The sequence below is a fragment of the Orycteropus afer genome, unplaced genomic scaffold (genome assembly GCF_000298275.1).
Source record: "Orycteropus afer afer isolate SDZICR_OR568_19922 unplaced genomic scaffold, OryAfe1.0 scaffold00218, whole genome shotgun sequence".
Lineage (NCBI taxonomy): Eukaryota > Metazoa > Chordata > Mammalia > Tubulidentata > Orycteropodidae > Orycteropus > Orycteropus afer.
Genome location: NW_006921805.1, coordinates 3,147,390 through 3,164,829, shown reverse-complemented (window position 1 = coordinate 3,164,829; position 17,440 = coordinate 3,147,390). Strand labels below are relative to the sequence as shown.

The window sequence follows — 17,440 nt, the reverse complement described above, 5'->3', positions numbered from 1 at the left end:
CAGTACAATGTTGAATAGAAGTGGTGATCCCACATGACTTTGAGTTCTGACTTTTGGAGGAACTGGCAATCTGTCAGGTGAGGGGATGGAGCCAATGAGGCCCCAGCCCTTTCTAGGATTCCAGCCTCCAGCCCAGCCTCCTGCCCACTAGTGTGCCTCTACCCGGCCTATCTGGGAAGTCCCCCTCAAGGCCCCTGTCACAGTCCTGGCTTTTGCAAGTCATTTGTTATAAAGAAACTGCTTTAATTTAGTGAGTAAAGTCATTGATAAGGTTGATTTATGAGATAAAATATCACTTCTGGTTATTCTGGTTTACTTTAGTTGGATATGGCTTTCTGGTTAAATGCCCAAATGTCAGCTAGGATTTCAGGGGCCGGATCAGGCAGGTTTTTTTTTTTCTATCCTGGAGACCCAGGGCAGCGTTTTCTCAGCACAGAGCTCCTATCTGACTACATATGCTCCCTAAGACAGTGTTCCCTGCCAGTGTTTTGGCTCTGGGATATATATTGTATCATAACTCAAAGGTTGTTGTCTGCCAATGCAGTGGCATTTGTGCTGTTTGCTTCTCTCTCAGATGAGTGGACAAGTCACATATTAGTATTCTACGCAGCTTCCCAGCATTTTTCAGCTACTTGTTGTAGATTTGGGTGCATTAACAGATCATGGTGGTGATGTCCCATTCTTCCTCAAAATTATATTTTGAAAACCTAAGATCCAAAATGGAACACTGACTAAAAGCAGTTTTACTTTTTAAAGGCAATCATTCTTGCCTTCCATCTATAAAAACAAATACACAAAATAAAAGAATTAATAACAAAGGTCTGACAGAATACTTTCTATTTTTAAACTATATTTGCATCTTGATTTTGACATTGCCTTGCCTTCTTAAATAGTTTATGGAACTTTTGAACCCTTGGCCTTAATGGTTCAATGTCAGTCATGTGGTCCCAGTCCATTAAGGGAGGTGGAGATACAGACAGAGCCCAGGAAGACTGTCAGAGGAGGTCTGCAATAGGAGTGTAAACCCTTGGGGCCGCCAAGAAGAGATAAGGATTGCTAGGACAGACAGGGTCTTCCTGTAGTTGTGTGCTGTCAAGTTGATTCCAACTCATGGTGACCCCATGTGATGGAGTAGAACCACCCCCTGGGCTTTACTAGATTATAATCTTTATGGAAGCACATCACTAGTTGTTGCAAAGCCATTGGGTGGGTTTAAACCACTGACTTTTTGGCTACCAGCCAGGCTTATAACTGTTACACCACCAGTCCCCTTTGGGTCTTCCTAGAGGGAAAATTTGGGGCAGAGGGACTGATGAGTTCAAGGACAAGGATGGGAGTGGTAGAAAATGAAGTTGGAGAAGTAATTCGGGGGCCAAACATGAAGAGCTTCACGTGCCAGGACCTTGTGAACTTTGTAGATTAAGGGAAGGCTCTGAGTAAACAGTTGTTAGTGAATAGACTTTATAACAAATATTATATGGCTGCCTGGAGGTAGTTTTGGCTTATCATTTCTTTGCTTTAGTTAGATAGGTGAGGTTGCATAATGCCTATTGGTAGGTGAGTGTTACATAAAGAGTTCTTTTTAACCTGCCTCCATTTTAAGCAATAATGGAACTTACGGGAGTTGAGGAGTAAAGAAATTTATATTTGGGGTTTCATGCAGAAAGGAAGTGATTCATTCTTTAGTATTTTATGCTTTGATGGCTCCAAGTCTATTTAAGTTTGTCCTCAAACACAGAGAAACCATAAAGTTAATTAACTTTATTACTTTAAGATCAAGGAGCAAGCAGAGAAGTGTGATTTGCATCAACCACAGGTCCATTTGGGCATCTGAAGAAGGGGGGTAATTAGTATTCCCCTATGTATGTTGCTGGGAGCTCTGGTAGGGTAGTGCCTAAGGCACTTGACTGCTACCCAGAAGGCTGGTGGTTCAAACCCACCAGCCACTCCTCGGAAGGAAGGTTAGGCAATCTACTTCTGTAGTGATACTGCCCTCGGAAACCCAAGGAGGGGTCGCTATGAGTTGGGTCCGACTCCACAGCACATAACAACAACAACAACATGTATGTTTCTGGGATCTATTTAACATCTTATCTATCAGCAAGCCCCTCACTGTTTTGCCTTTTTGTTGTTAATGTTCTTTCTCCCAAGTTAGCATCACAATGCTTGTGAGGTGTGTGAGAATGAGAACCTTTTCATCTTAGGATCTCGACCTTTGTCTTTTCAGTTTTAAATCCTCCAAATGTCTCGATGTGTACTTCAGAGAATAACAAAGTGAACATTCAGCACTAATTTCTTTCTTGCTATTGTTTTTAAAGAGGCTGCAGCTATATTTGAGAAATTTAAAACTAGAACTTACAACATTTGAACTTTTGCTTTAAATTCTCATGAGAGGGTGGTATTTATCCTGAGAATTTGAAACAGACAGACACACTATTCTGTGTGATCAACAAAAGAAGTAGGTCAGGCATTTCCAGAAAATGAACATTTATTGAACCATCACCTGTCTGTCATACAGTAGCCAAAACAATGGACTGGAATATACCGACGATCATGAAGATGATGCAGGACCAGGCATTGTTTTGTTTTGTTATACATAAGGTCACCAGGAGTTGGTGCCAGCGTGACAGCACCTAACCACGACAACATTTATTGAAACAATTATGTTCACGTTGGTTGACCAGGGTCAAGTCGTGGTCAGAGAAAGTTAGATTTTGTCATGGAACTGTTTTAACTGGGACACCCCTGGAGGCCCCAGAAGCCAAATTCACACTACCAATGCTTGGCCCCACTGGCGCTCATTTCATTCATTGAGGGTGAATTTGCTTTTAAATCACATTTACAAAATGTACATGCTCCACTGCCCCCAGTCATTTCAACATCATATCTTAAATGAGGAACAAAAATCAGAGAGAGAACATACACTTTTAAAATAGAATTTTTAAAGGGTTCCTTTTTTAAAGTGGTTGTTTTTCATTGGTGCTAGCCAAGACAGGAATGCAAATATTTCTTCTTCCAGTGAGCTGTTGTTGTTATGTGCCGTCGAGTCGGACCTGACTCATAGCGACCCCTCCTTGGGTTTCCGAAGCAGTATCACTACGGAAGTAGATTGCCCAACTTTCCTTTCGAAGAGTGGTTGGTGGGTTTGAACCACCAGCCTCCTGGTTAGCAGTCAAGTGCCTTAGGCACTACGCTACCAGAGCTCCACCAAGAGCAGAGTTGGGTTGGTTTAACTCTTCAGAAGCCAATTTCTTTGGCTTCCACCATAAGAAGACACTTGTGGCCAGTGCAGAGATACTTTGTCCAAAGACTAGAACCACTTTGTAGAGACAGAGCATGAAGCAGTCTTTCAGCAGAGCTCCATGTCACCTCTTCAGTGAACTCTCTTTTCTTGGACAGAATTATCAACAAATATTATCTACTGAGGGCTGGTGGTGTAGTGCCTAATGCATTTAACTGCTAACTAGAAGGTTGGTGGTTCAAACTCACCAGCCACTCCATGGAAGAAAGACTGAACAGTCTACTTTTGTAAGAATTTACCACCTTGGAAACCCAATGGAGGGTTGCTATGAGTCAGAATCGACTTGATGGCAGTGGGTTTGTTTTTTTGGTTTAATATCTACTGCAAGGAGCCCTGGTGGTGCAATTGTTCAGTGCTCAGCCTCTAACCAAAAGATTGATGATTCGAACTCAGAAAAATGTGGCAATCTGCTTCCATAAAGATTACATACAGCCTTGAAAACCATATGGAGCATTTCTATTCTGTCCTATAGGGTCACTATGAGTCATAATTGACTCAACAGCAATAGGTTTGGTTTGGGGTTTTTATTTTCTACTGATGGAGTCCCTTTGGAAGGAAGATGGGACAGTCTACTTCCGTAGTGATATTGCCTCGGAAACCCAAGGAGGGGTCGCTATGAGTCGGGTCTGACTCGACGGCACATAACAACAACGATGGAGTCCCTGGGTGATACAAATAGTTAAGTGCTCTGCTCCTAATCCAAAGGTTAATGGTTTGGATTCACCCAGAGGCATCTTGGAAGAAAGTCTTCTTGTACTACTTCTGAAAGTTCACAGCCATTGAAAACCCAACTCTGACACACATGCAGTTGCAATGGGTCAGAATTGACTTGGTGGCAGCTGGTTTGGTTTGTTTCTTTTTGAGATTTTCTACTGAGTGCTGCTGAATATATATTGAAAATCACTCTGCTATGCTGGATGCTCGGAATCTAGCCTTAAATAAGATGGACAAAGCCCTTCCCTTCATAAAGCCTGAGTTATATGGCTTGAAATACTGAATAAACCAGCACTCAAACAAATGGTAAGAATTTCAGTGATAAGTGAGTGACCAGTGTGGAAGATCTGATATTAAGAAGGGTGATCATGACCATGTTCCCTGAGGAAGCGAGGATGGACCTGAGATCTGAGTTATCAGAAATCTTCAAACCTGAGAAAACAGTGTTTCTGGCATAGATAATGGCTAGTGCATATGTGAAAACAAAGTTGATGTAGGAGTGGGGAAGAAGTCTACTAGAGAGCCCAGTGAGTGAGGGTGGAAATGGCAGAGACAGAATAATGGAGACAGAAGGAAGGTGCATGGGCCTAGGAGCCCGGGTAAGGAGGTTAACAGCAGGAACGTGACATCAGAGTTTTACTGTGGCTGCTGTGTGGAGCCAGGTTTTAGGGTTAATAGAGGAAGTGGGGAGACTTGTGAGGATGCTGTGGTGGTCTAAAACAACATTGATTATGACTTGATGTAGAAGGTCGGCTGTGAGGATGGAGGGAAGTGGAGAGATTGTGGCCTGATGATAAAATTATAATCTGCATTTCACCCACAGTTGCACTGCCCAACATGGTAGCCACTAACCACATGAGGGTATTTAAGGTTAAATATAAATTAATTTAAATGAATTAAAAATTAAAATTCAGTTTATCCTTCACACTAGGCACATTTCAAATGTTCCATAGCCACATATGGCTTGTGGCCACTCTGTTGGGCAGCCCAGAACATTTTCATCATTGTAGAAAGTTCTGTTTGGACAGCTCTGTGCCTATGGCCTATTCTTTGGAAACTCTTGCACACCTCTATTTCAGAAAGGCAACCAAAGAAATGTATACCTCATTTAATGCCCATTTTGTCAAGAGTAAAGGGAATGATGCAAGCAGTTTGCATGTGACTACTAACCTAAAGGTTGGCAGTTCTAACCTACCCAGTGGTACCTCAGAAGGAAAAGCCTGCCAATCTGCTTCCATTGAGATTGCTGCCAAGAAAACCCTGTGCAGTAGTTTTGCTCTGTAACATACAGGATCACATGAGTCAGAATCAACTCAACAACAACTAACAACAGCACGTCCAGAGCGGAGGGTGTCCTGAAATTTGTGGAAATTTTATCCTGAAGAAGCTTTGGAGAATTAACTGAGGCCAAAGAAAATATGATGCTGACTTGGAGATAAGGTTTGCGGGGAATTACAGGGCATGTGCATGATACCTACATATCAGAGCATCATTTGGGTGAGGAAGCAGTGTTCACGTAGGAGTTGAAGGCTCAAAATGAGTGTGGTAGTTAAGGTTATGTGTCAACTTGGCCGGGCCTGGTTTTGAGTGGCTGGTGGTAGTTATATATCATATGATGAGACTAGCAGTCAGCTCCATGGTGGAATCTGCCACGAGTAGCTGAGTAGCTGCTTTAGGAATGTGGTCTGCTTCCCATATATAAGGACAATCTTTGGGAATGGTCTACAGCTTTTTGATACGCTTGGACCCTGCAGTCGTTCAGCAGTCTGCCATGCATACCCTGCTGATCTTGGGACTTTTTCTGGACCTGAATTAGTGGCCTGCCGTGTTTTGTAACATTGGGACTGTGCCTTTTTACTTGTCAACCTTAGGTTTGTCAGCCTCATTAGCCAGTAGCTGCCTGAGTGAATAAAAGCCTGTAGCTTCAGTGGGCCAGGAGCAAGAGGCAGAGCTGAAGCCCAAGGTCAATGTCTTTCACCTAGCTCTTAAAGCCTGGCACTTTTAACTCGGACTTCTAGCCTCCAATATTGTAAGAGAATAAACTCCTGTTTGTTCAAGCCATCCCATATGTGGTATATTCCTGTCAGAGTGGCACTAGGTAACCAAAACAATGAGCCATAGTGATAATTTTGGGGGAGAAAAGAGTAGGTAGAACAGATCAGAGAGTGTGTAGAATTAAGGAAGTGATTAGAAGAAAAATAGTGTCAACTTTGATCAGCAGCCAGGAGCAACAATTTGCAAGTTAGTTGCTGAACAGGTTTTAGCAGAGCTTCTGGACAAAGACAAACTAGGAAGAAATCCCTGGCAATCTGCTTCTAAATAAATCAGCCTATATAAAAACGGAAGCTCTGGTAGCATAGTGGCTAAAAGCACTTGACTGCTAACCAGAAGGCTGGCGGTTCAAACCCACCAGCCACTCCTCGGAAGGAAGGTTGGGCAATCCTACTTCCGTAGTGATACTGCCTCGGAAACCCAAGGAGGGGTCGCTATGAGTCGGGGCCGACTCGACGGCAAACAACAACAACAACAACATGATAAAAACACTTTGGATCATAGTGTCCCATCAGCAACCAGTCTTGGGTATGGCACAGGACTGGGAAGAATTTCATTCTGTTGTGCATGGGATTGCCATGAGCCAGGGGCTGACTTGACAGCAGCTAACAATGATTACTGTGGATAACTGTTTTTGATTTTAAAAGCCCACATAAATAACACTTCATATAATGCATGGCATAGCGTGCTTACAAAAATAGGGTGGGGTGTGTGGTTGGCAAAAAATGTATAAGACACATGTTATTTTTGTCAAGTACGGTAGCTACCTAGCGCTGTGTATTGTCTATTACCTTCTCTCTTTCTTTTGTCTTTGATCAGTTTTAATCAGTCTTGCTTCAGGTTTACAAATTTACTTTTTATAAGAACCATCTTTGACTTTATTGGTTCTTTATGGTGTGTTTGTTTTTGTATTTCATGAGATTCTAATCTTATCATTTTGAAGGCAAACTTCACACGTGTACAGAAAAGTACACAAACACCCATCATATCCCCTCATAGTCACATCCTAGTTCCTCTCCACTGGTATCATCTGTCCTGACTTCACTCACCATAGATTAGTGTTGCCTAATTGTGAACTATATGTAAACATAATCATACATTGTGTAACCTTTTATATTTAGCTCATTATGTAGAACAGTCCTTTGTTAATTTTAATTGTGTATGAAATTCAGTTGTATGAATACGCCAACAGTTATGTATCCTTTTTACTGGATATGGGCATATGAGTTGTTGCTAGCTTTTGCCTATTAAAAAGAGTGTCGCCACATGAATGCTCTTGTACGTGTCATTAGGGGCACATGTATAGTTCGTTCTTATTAGGAGTGAAATTCTAGGAATTGAATTGCTGGGCCACGGGTATGCATGTGTTCGGCTTTTGTAGCTAGTGCCAAAGAGTTTTTCAAAGTGTTTGTACTGATTGACACCCTCTAGCAGTGAATGAGAGTTTACATTGTCCTACATCGTTGTCAACAATTGATATCATCCGTCTTTTTATTTTAATCATTCTGGTGACTGGAAATGATATCTCATTGTGGTTTTAATTTGCATTTCCCTGATGACACATAACTTGAAAACCTTTTTTCTGTGCTTATTGGTCCTCGGCAACCTTCATGTAAGAAGAGACTGTTCAGTATTTTTGCCCATTTATCTGTTAGGTTGTCTGTCTCTTTCTTCTTGGTTTACAGACATTTTCTATAAATTCTATAAGTAACTGCTTAATCAGACATGTATCAAAAATATTTTCTATGATTCTGTGACTTGTGTTTTCACTCTCTTATGGCCTGTTTGGTGAACAGAAGTTCTTCATTTTAATCTAGTCATTTATCAAGCTTTTCTTTCATGGTATATGTGTTTTAGTGAACTGTTGAAGAAATGCTTGCCTATTTCCCAGTGTCATGAATATCTGGTCTCCTGTGTTTTCTTCTTGGAGCTTTATTTTACATATCTCATTTAGACCTGCATTTCATCTGGAATTGATTTTTGCCTATGGTATGAAATGGAGGATCAAGGTCCACTTTTTTCCCCCAGACAGCTATCCAGCTGACTCGGCACCACTTTCCTCCGCTGAATTGTATTGCCTTCCTTTTCAAAAATCAATAACCATACCTGTGTTGAGTCTGTTTTGACATTCTCTGTTCTGTTCCACGGGCCTGTTTTAGAGCACTATCACTATTTTTGCAGCAGTGCTATTTACCAGTATAATAAGCTTGATTTTCCTGTAAGTTGGGTCTTCCCACTTTATTATTCATTGAGCTTGTCTTGGCTGTGCTATGCTGCCCTTTCCATTTCCAAATATATTTTAGAGTCAGCTTGTCAATTTTAATCAGAAAAGAAATTGTTGGTTAGAATTGCATTGGATTTGGAAGAATTAAATTTCTTTACAATGTTGAGTCTTCCAACTTATTAAGTGTTTAATATCTCTCAGTAATGTTTTCTCATTTTCTAGGTAATGGTTTTGCACATGTTTCATCACATTTATTCCTGGGGATTTGTTTTGATTACCTAGTGCCACTCTGACAGGAATAGACTACAAATGAGATGGCTTGAACAAACAGAAGTTTATTCTCTTACAGTTTGGGAGGCTAGAAGTCCAAGCTCAAAGTGCCAGGGTCTAGGTCTGGGTAAAAGCCCGTCAACCTTGGGGTTCAGCTCTGCCTCCTGCTCCCAGCCCACTGAAGCTAGAGGCATCTCTTCATGCAGGCAGCTGCTGGCTGCTGAGGCTGACAAACCCAAGGTCCACAAATAAAATGGCACAGTCCCGATATTACCAAACCACACAGCAGACCATGGATTCACGTCCATTAGAAGTCCCAAGATCGGCAGAGCATGGCAGGCTGCTGAATGAAGACATAGCTACACGTAGGGTCCAACTGTGCCAAAAAGCTGGAGACCTTCCTCAAAGTTGCCTCTTATATACAGAAATCAGACCATATCCCTAAGGCAGCTACTCAGCTGCTCCAGTAGATTTCCACCATGAAACTGATTGCCAATCTCACCCTGGGGAATAACTACATCCAGCTGCCCAGACACTCAGCAAGGCCCAACCAAGTTGACAACAATGCTAACTATCACAGGATTTGACTATTTTTTTTTCATTGTAGTTCATTTTGTTTTTTTTTAATTGTGATTTGGGTGAAAGTTTACAGAGCAAATTCATTATCTATACAGCAGTTCACCTATACTTTGTCTCATGACATTGACTGCAATTTCAACAGTGCAACAGCTCTCTTTCCACTTCCTCCTGATAGTCACCTCTTCCCTGTGTCTTCTCTGCCACACACTCCTGCCTCTGAGCTATCTCCCTGTGCACACACTGCCCTTGTATTCTCCCATGATTGATCTCTTCAAGGAGTGTATCTATCTAGTGTAAATGTTCAGCTCATATGCCTGTCTTTTGTTTGGTTGGAAGCCACAGGAGTGGGTTCAATTCCAGACCTGAAGGGCAGCTCAGGGCCATCGTGTCAGGGGTTCCACCAGGCTCTATCAGACCAGCAAACCTGGTCCCCTTTTTTTTTTTTTTTTTAATGACATTGAGTTTTGTCCCACATTGTTCTCCCACTCTATCCAGGATCTCCTACATAGATCCTCCTTCGAGTGGTTGACAGTGGTAGGCCGGGTACCATCTAGTTCTTCTGGTCTCACAGTCATATAGGCTGAGGATTGCATGGTATACCAGTTGCTAGGACTAATTGTTTCCATGAGTCTTTGGTTTTCTTCATTCTTCTTTGCTCTGAATGAGGAGAGACCCACCATTGCATATAGATGGCTGCTTGCAAGCTTTTGAAATTGCAGTCACTACTCAACAAAGAAGGATGTGGAACAAGGTTTTTGTGTAGAATGTTATGCCAATTGAGCTTGATGAGATTTGAAGATTTTTTCTATACTATTTCAGTAGTATTTTAAATTTCACTCTCTAGTTTGTTTTTTTCCTGATGTATACGAATACTTTTAGTTATTTTTTTTCTAATATGAATTTGTATCATGGACCTTGCATATATCACCTATTAATCCTAATCATTTGTAAATTATTTTGGATCTTACTTGGACACAATCATGTTGGTTGTAATTAGTGACAGTTTCATTAATTTCTTTCCATTCCTGTGCCTTTTATTTTTTTCTTACCTTATTGCACTGGCTAAGAACTCCAGTGTGATATTACATGGAAGTGTTCCTACTTGGGCATTAATTCTTCTTACCCAGTTTCAGAAAAAGGGAGGTTTTATTATTTCACCATCAAGTATACTCTCTACCGTTCTCTTCTTCATCACTATCCTGACATCTAATGCTATGGTTTAGTTTTGCCTGTTTTTGAACTGTATAAATTTGTATATGGCTCCTCTTGTTCAAAATTCTGTTTCTGAGCTTCCTCCTTGTTGGTATGTACAGCAGTGATTCATACCTTCTTTACTGCTCTGGAGTATTCCATTCTGCATATATACACCACTGTTTATTTATGCGTTCTACAGGGGCCAGGCAGCTAACAGGAGGGAAGTGGTGAAGTGTAAGGTTGTAAAGAGTGTTGGGGGACAGTGGAGACCTAGGTAATATGGGCTGGTTAAAGGAACAGTTTGTACACAATTTTAGCCTATTTTTATTATGTGCAAACATAAGCCCGGTGTTGCTGTTTTTCTGATTTCTCAAAGAAGCCAAACATTTGTATTTTTTTATTTGAAATTTCTTTCCATTTGTGAGTTAAAGTTCATAGTCCCAAGAATTCTAGGTTAACTTGGAAAGGGATTAGTGCAGGAGATCCTGGATAGAGTGGGAGAACAATGTGAAACAAAACTCAAAATAAAAAAATAGGCCAGGTTTGCTGGTCTGATAGAGCCTGGTGAGACTACTGAGACTGTAGTCCCTAGGTACCCTTCAGGAACTGAACTCACACCTGTGGCTTCCAGTCAAGCAATAGATAGGCATATGGGGTGAACATTTACATCAGGTAGATACAGTCCTTGGACGATCAGTCATGGGAGAACAGAGGGGCAGTGTTTGCACAGGGAGACAGCTGGGGTTGGGGAGGGTAGTACATGGGAGGGAAGGACACAGGGAAGAGAGGGAAGAAAGAACTGTGGGGAGGAAGTGGGACAAGGGCTGTTACATTGTGGGGAATTGCAGTCAATGTCATGAAACAAAAGTGTGTATGAAATCCTATATGGAAAATGAATTTGCTCTGTAAACTTTCACCCAAATCACAATAAAAATTTTAAAAAGAAGATAATGAAATAATTTTTTAAAAAAAAAGAAAAGAAAATGCAAGGAGGCACACACACAAAAAAAGCATCTTAGGTTAATATATAAACATACTTGAAAGCAAAACCCATTACCATAGAGTTGATTCCAACTCATAGCAACCCTATAAGCCAGAATAGAACTACCCTATAGTGTTTCCAAGCCTGTGAATATTTATGGAAGCAGACCACCTCATCTTCTTTCACGGAGCAGCTGGTGGGTTCAGACTACTGACCTTTTGGTTATCAGCCAAATGTTTAACCACTACACCAACAGGGTTCCTTAAAGGCAATAACTCATTAGTGCATTATCATTCATTAAACAGTCATTGTTGAGCCTACTGTGTGCTAGGCCCTGTGCCAGCTGGTGGTAAAGAGGAGAATTGACACTGTCTCTGTCTTTTAGGCCCTTAGAGATCATAAGAAAGGAAGACACGTAACTGTCAACTCAGCAGCTAACTGAGAGGGAATGGGACGACAAAGACAAAGTTTAGATAAGAAGGAAAAGTGGATGGATAAGAAGAAAGACCTAGACAAGGCTCTGCATACTGGAGCTGTATCTGCTGGTCACAGTTCAGTTCAGTCTGGGAAGTGGAGCCATGAGGAGTATTCACTGTTAAGAGTTAGGCTTTACTGAATGGTTGGAGGAGCTGAGGGTGGGAATGTAGAAAGAGGGAGCAGAGTCAGAGGAGGAATCACTAACCAATCTCTTGAGCACTGACCCGAGTGGACAAGTGGGCCTTTGCAGAGGAATCCAAGAAGCAAGTTCAGCTGTTGAAGTACTTTGAGAGCTCAAAAGAGGTCTATGACCATACCACCCAGAACGTTCCCAATCTCTTCTGATCTTGGAAGCTAAGCAGAGTGGGCCTAGTTGGTTCTTGGATGAGAGAGCGCACGAGAGGACTTTGGGGACAGTTGCCTCTGTGTAGCTACTGGATTCCTGGTCAGATAGGCCAGCAGCTAGGAAGATGAGCTAGATGCACAGCACAGAAGACCAAAAATGAGCTGGAACCAACCAGCCATCTCTAGTTCTATTCATCCCTATGTCTAACCTCACTGACCAAGAGCAGCAGCTGCTGCTTCCCTTCCATTTTCCCAATTTCTCAAGCAAAGTCCTCTTTTGACCAAATCTAATGCAGAACCCACTGGAGAAAGGGAAACAGTTCCCAACTTACCAAGTTGTTATGCACTATTCAGCACAAGGAACCATGTCTTGGATACTCGTGGAATAGAATTTTAAACCTGAGAAGGGACAAAACTTAAACTTTGTTCACCCTGCTGCTTGGTCAAGAGTTGGCTTGGCCTTTGTTGGGAACATAATGTGAAGCCTGTACCTTGCACACCCTTCCTTGTGTGCTGCTCACAAGGCCCCACTCATCTGCCTTGGAAGGCATCTCCCTCCTCGACCACAAAAGTAAAGTGAGGCTGGTCTCTAATACTGCAAAAACAAGGCACCGCAGATTGTAAAATGATAAAAACCTTGTGAAGTTGTCATTGTATATCCCTTTTAGGATGAATTGTGATAGCATATCCCGTGGTAAAAACAAGAGTAAAATAATTCTGAGAAGTGCGAAACAGTCATCCTTTTTCTAAATGACTTACTCCAACAGACAGGTTGGTGGCTTTTAATCACTGGCCTCCTGTGGACACCAAGCTCTTTTCACATTAGATAGTGGCATGCACTGCCTCCTCCTTCCATCACTGTCCCCAGTCACCAGTATGAAAAACAGAGAGTCTGAGAGAGGGTAAGAGCCTACCCAAAGTCAGACAACTAGTAAGGAACAGGACTGATATTTGAACTCAGGTTGGAAATTCTGAAGGATACCTGGAGACTGAAAAGTTCCTACAGGTGAGCTACCAAGGAGCTCTGTGGTAAGGTGAGCCACTGCAGCTGCATTACAATAAGGGGCAGGGCTCCCAGTCTGTTTGGACCACTGTGGATAGTAATTTTTTTCCTTCTCCCTCCCTTCTTTCTTCTTTTCTCACATTTCTTCTCTCCCTCTGCTTTCTCTCTGAGGTGTGCATGGCCTCCCCTCTTTTTCTCTCACTCTCCTTTTCTTTGTAATAGAATCATAGTATATCTTCCACCTATTCAGCAACTGATGAGCCCTATCCAATGAGCAAATCCAGGCACATGCAAGGAGGCTGTGTGGATGCACCCAAACACAGCCCCTATTCTTAAGGAGTGTCTGCTTCACTTTCAGTTTTGTAGTGGGAAGAAGCTTCTCCTATTCATGGGAATTGTCTTTGCAGCTAGTAGGATCACCTCTTCTCCTTGATCACACTTCTGCTCTGATAGTGGCTGTGAAAATAATTAAAGCAGGAAGAGGCTGAGAGAGGCAGGCAGTCCCAGGGCAGAACTGCCATGTTACTCCCAGTATTCACACCTGTGGCTGCTGTATAGTCCTGCTGTAGCCAGTCAGAGGCACCAAACACATATTTTTCTGAAGCAGGGGTGGGTATTTGGGGACAACTTTTTGTTATTCCTCCCACAACTCCCTACCCCAGCACCCCAATAATCTCATTTGATGGTGGGACTAGAATCGCCATGGGCCTGGCTCCTAACCCTTGTATGTGATGGAAAGCATCCCTATGGGGCATGTCCTGCCTCTGCCACTGCCAGACCCTCCTGTTGCCACCATGCTGTATGAGTGACCATGCTGGGACAGCTCCAGTGCATCTGGGCCTCCGTGGTCCTAAGCCCAGCTGATGGTTTCTCTTCTCTCTCTCCAGGGCCAGGTGTGGATTAATGGCTTTAACCTGGGCCGCTATTGGCCTGCACGGGGCCCCCAGATGACCTTGTTTGTGCCACAACATATCCTGGTGACCTCGGCCCCAAACAACATCACGGTGCTAGAACTGGAGCGTGCACCCTGCAGCAGCATGGGCCCTGAACTGTGTGCTGTGGAGTTTGTGGACAAGCCAGTGATGAGCACAACTAAAATGCTGCCTAATCAGAATTCATGGCTGGAACATGTATGATGACTAAAGACTGTGATCCTGCACATACCTCGCAGATCTTCCTTTTAATGGACACATTCACTGGAGAGTTTTCGTGGGAAATAAATGTAGGGTAGATGTTTTCACCTGAGGTTTCCCTGCAGCCTCGGGATCCACCATGACTTATGATGGAGATAATAGCATGGTGTCCCCACACGGATCTGCAGAGTTAGAATGAAAACTTTCAGTGTATTTCTGATTTTTATTTTGGAAGAATCATGTCTTTTTGCTAAATAAAATTTGTACTCAACTGATGTTGTTGCTGTTTCTAACATTGAACAGGTACTATATACTGTGATTTAAATCATACTTATACTTAAGAGAGAAGAGCCCTGGTGGTGCAGTGGTTAAACACTCCGCTGCTAATAGGATTGGCCGTTGAAACCCACCAGCCGCTCCACAGGAAAAAGATGTGGCGATCTGCATCCATAAAGATTTACAGCCTTGGAAACCCTATGGGGCATTTCTACCCTGTCCCATAGGGTCACTATGAGTCAGAATCCACTTGATGCCAGAGGATTTGGTTTTTTACTGCAGTAGGCTTAATAAACCACTTCACTCATTTGATATTTTCACCATTAGGAAATAGCCTTGGTTCAATCTGGTGGGCTGCTGCTTTTCTGATCCTTATTTGACTTCTTTTTCCGTTTCTGTGATACCTACTACATAGCCCATAAATCTAATTCAGAATAAGGAATATGCAAATCAAAATTGGAGCATGTGCATTCTGCAGTTCATACTAGTAGGATACTATGCAGCCATTAAGATACTGATGCAGCCCTTCATTTGTATGAAAGTACTTTCATGACATGGTGTGTGAAAAAAATAAGATTACCCTAAATTTGATCCCCTTTTTATGTTTACACATAAGAACTGCATCTGCTCCACACAGGCCTGTACATGTAGTCAACACACATATACACACACGTGCATATGTCATGTATGTACATATATGTGCAGGTAGATGGCATTGCATTTTATATGTTTAACTCACCTGTGACAAGAGGAGTCCCTGGGGAGTACAAACATGCTTGCCTGCTAACTGAGAGGTTGGAATTTCAAGTCCACCCAGAGGCACTTCAAAAGAAAGAGTTGGCAATCTACTTCTAAAACATCAGCAATTAAGACCCCTGTGGAACACAGGTCTGCTCTGACACACATGGGATCACCTTGAGTCAGAATCGACTCAACATCTGATTTTGCTTATCTCTCACAAGAGCTCTTGTCCCTAATTTACCAGTGAGGAAACTTTGGCACATGGAGATGAAGTAACTTACTCAAGGTCATATAGCTGTAAGTGGGAGAGATGAGGTTTGAACCCAGGTGGTCTGGGTACACACTGCATACATAGGAAACTAATACACGTTTGTGTTTACATAAGGTCCCTGGATGGCCCAAATGGTTTGCACTGAGCTACTAGCCTAAAGGGTGTCGGTCTGAAGCTATCCCTCAGTGCTGTGCAAGAAAGGCCTGGTGATCTGCTTCCATGTACCGTGCAACACATGGAGCCGTCATGAGTTGGAATCAACTAAACAGCAATGGTTTGGTTTTGTGTTTACATGAGAAAGGTTTGGAACAACATAAAGATGTTAATATGATTATATCTGGGTGGTAAGCATCTGGGAAATTGTTTAATTTTTCCTTTTTTGCTTAGCTCTATTTAAATTTTTATAGAGAACTTGTAATTTTTGTAAAGGGGAAGAAAGAGCTTTGACACAACAGTATATTGTCCCCTCTCTTGTAGGCATGAAAGGAGCTCTGGTAGTATAGTGGTTAAAGCATTTGGCTGCTAACAAAAATGGTCAGCAGTTTAAGCCTATCAGCTCCTCCATTGGAGAAAGACAAGGCAGCTCTGCTTGCCCTATGGGGCAGTTCTACTCTGGCAGTGGGTTTTGTAGGCATAAACATTAAATGTCTGGGAGTCAGTAGGAAATTTCTAAACTCTGATTAAGTCATCTATAGGAAGTATATACAAATTGAGACAAATTGAGGCTATAAACTTTCTTTAAGACTCTTTTATAGCATTTTTTCTAGATATTCTTTGTCATTTGATGTTTGGGTATTGTATTAGTTTTCTAATGCTGCAGTAAGAAGTTACTACAACCTGGGTAGCTTAAAACAACAGGAAATTTATTCTTTCACAGTTCCAGAGGCCAGAAGTATGGAATCACGGTGTCTGTGACATGGCAGAGCCATGCTCCTTCTGAAGGCTTTGAAGGAAAACCCTTCTTTGATCATGCCAGCTTCTGAAGGCTCTAGTGGTAAGGGTTCCTTGGCTTGTTCTTGCATAACTCCAGTCTCTGCCTCCATATTCACATGGCCATTTCCTCTCTGTCTTCTGTCTGTGTCAAATCTCCCTCTGCCTTTCTCATATAACGACACTTGTCATTGGATTTAGGGCCTGCTGGATAATCCAGGATGATCTCATCTTGAGATCTTTAATTACATCTACAAAGACAATTTCTGCACATAAGGTCAAATACACGGGTTCTAGAAGCTAGGAAAGGCACCTTGGTGGCACAGTGGTTAAAGTATTCAGCTCCCAACCAAAATGTCAATGGTTTGAACCCACCAGCCTGTCCTCAGGAGAAAGACAGGCAGTCTGCTTCCACAAAGATTTACACCCTCAGAAACCCTACGGGGCAGTTCTGTTCTGTCCGAAAGTGTCGGTATGAGTCAGAATTGACTCAAAGGCAGTGGCTGTGGTTTTTGGTTTTTAATAGGGCTTAGGACATGGACATAGCTTTTTGAGGACTACCTTTCAACCCTTCAGGAGCTCTGGTAGCACAGTGACTAAGGCATCTGACTGCTAACCAGAAGGTTGGTGGTTCAAACCTACCAGCCACTCTGTGGAAGCAAGACTGTGTGTGCAATCTACTTCCATAAAGATTTACCACCTTGGAAACCCAGTGGGGGTCACTATGAGTCAGAATTGACTAGATGGCAGTGGGTTTGGTTTTGGTTTTGAATCCATGACAAGCATCCTCTCTTTGATGGTAACCCACACAGGCTTTGCCCATCAGCGTTTACAGAGGATCTATAACACAGGGTGAAGGAGGTACTACAGGGGTCCACAGCCTCATTTCATTACTCTTTCTTCCACTAAGTTACTAAAAACATAAAATGAAACCCAAGAGCTATGCCC

General features: G+C 42.3%; 1 protein-coding gene across 1 annotated transcript in view; it reads left to right on the top strand.

Moving 5' to 3' along the window:
• Window positions 1-14,277, top strand: part of GLB1 (galactosidase beta 1) — a 131,645-nt gene extending 117,368 nt beyond the window's left edge. Inside the window, exon 16 of the mRNA XM_007948665.2 lies at window positions 14,029-14,277. Within this exon, the coding sequence (XP_007946856.2) occupies window positions 14,029-14,277 (249 nt within the window). The remainder of the gene's footprint in view (window positions 1-14,028) is intronic.
• Window positions 14,278-17,440: the final 3,163 nt, after the last annotated feature.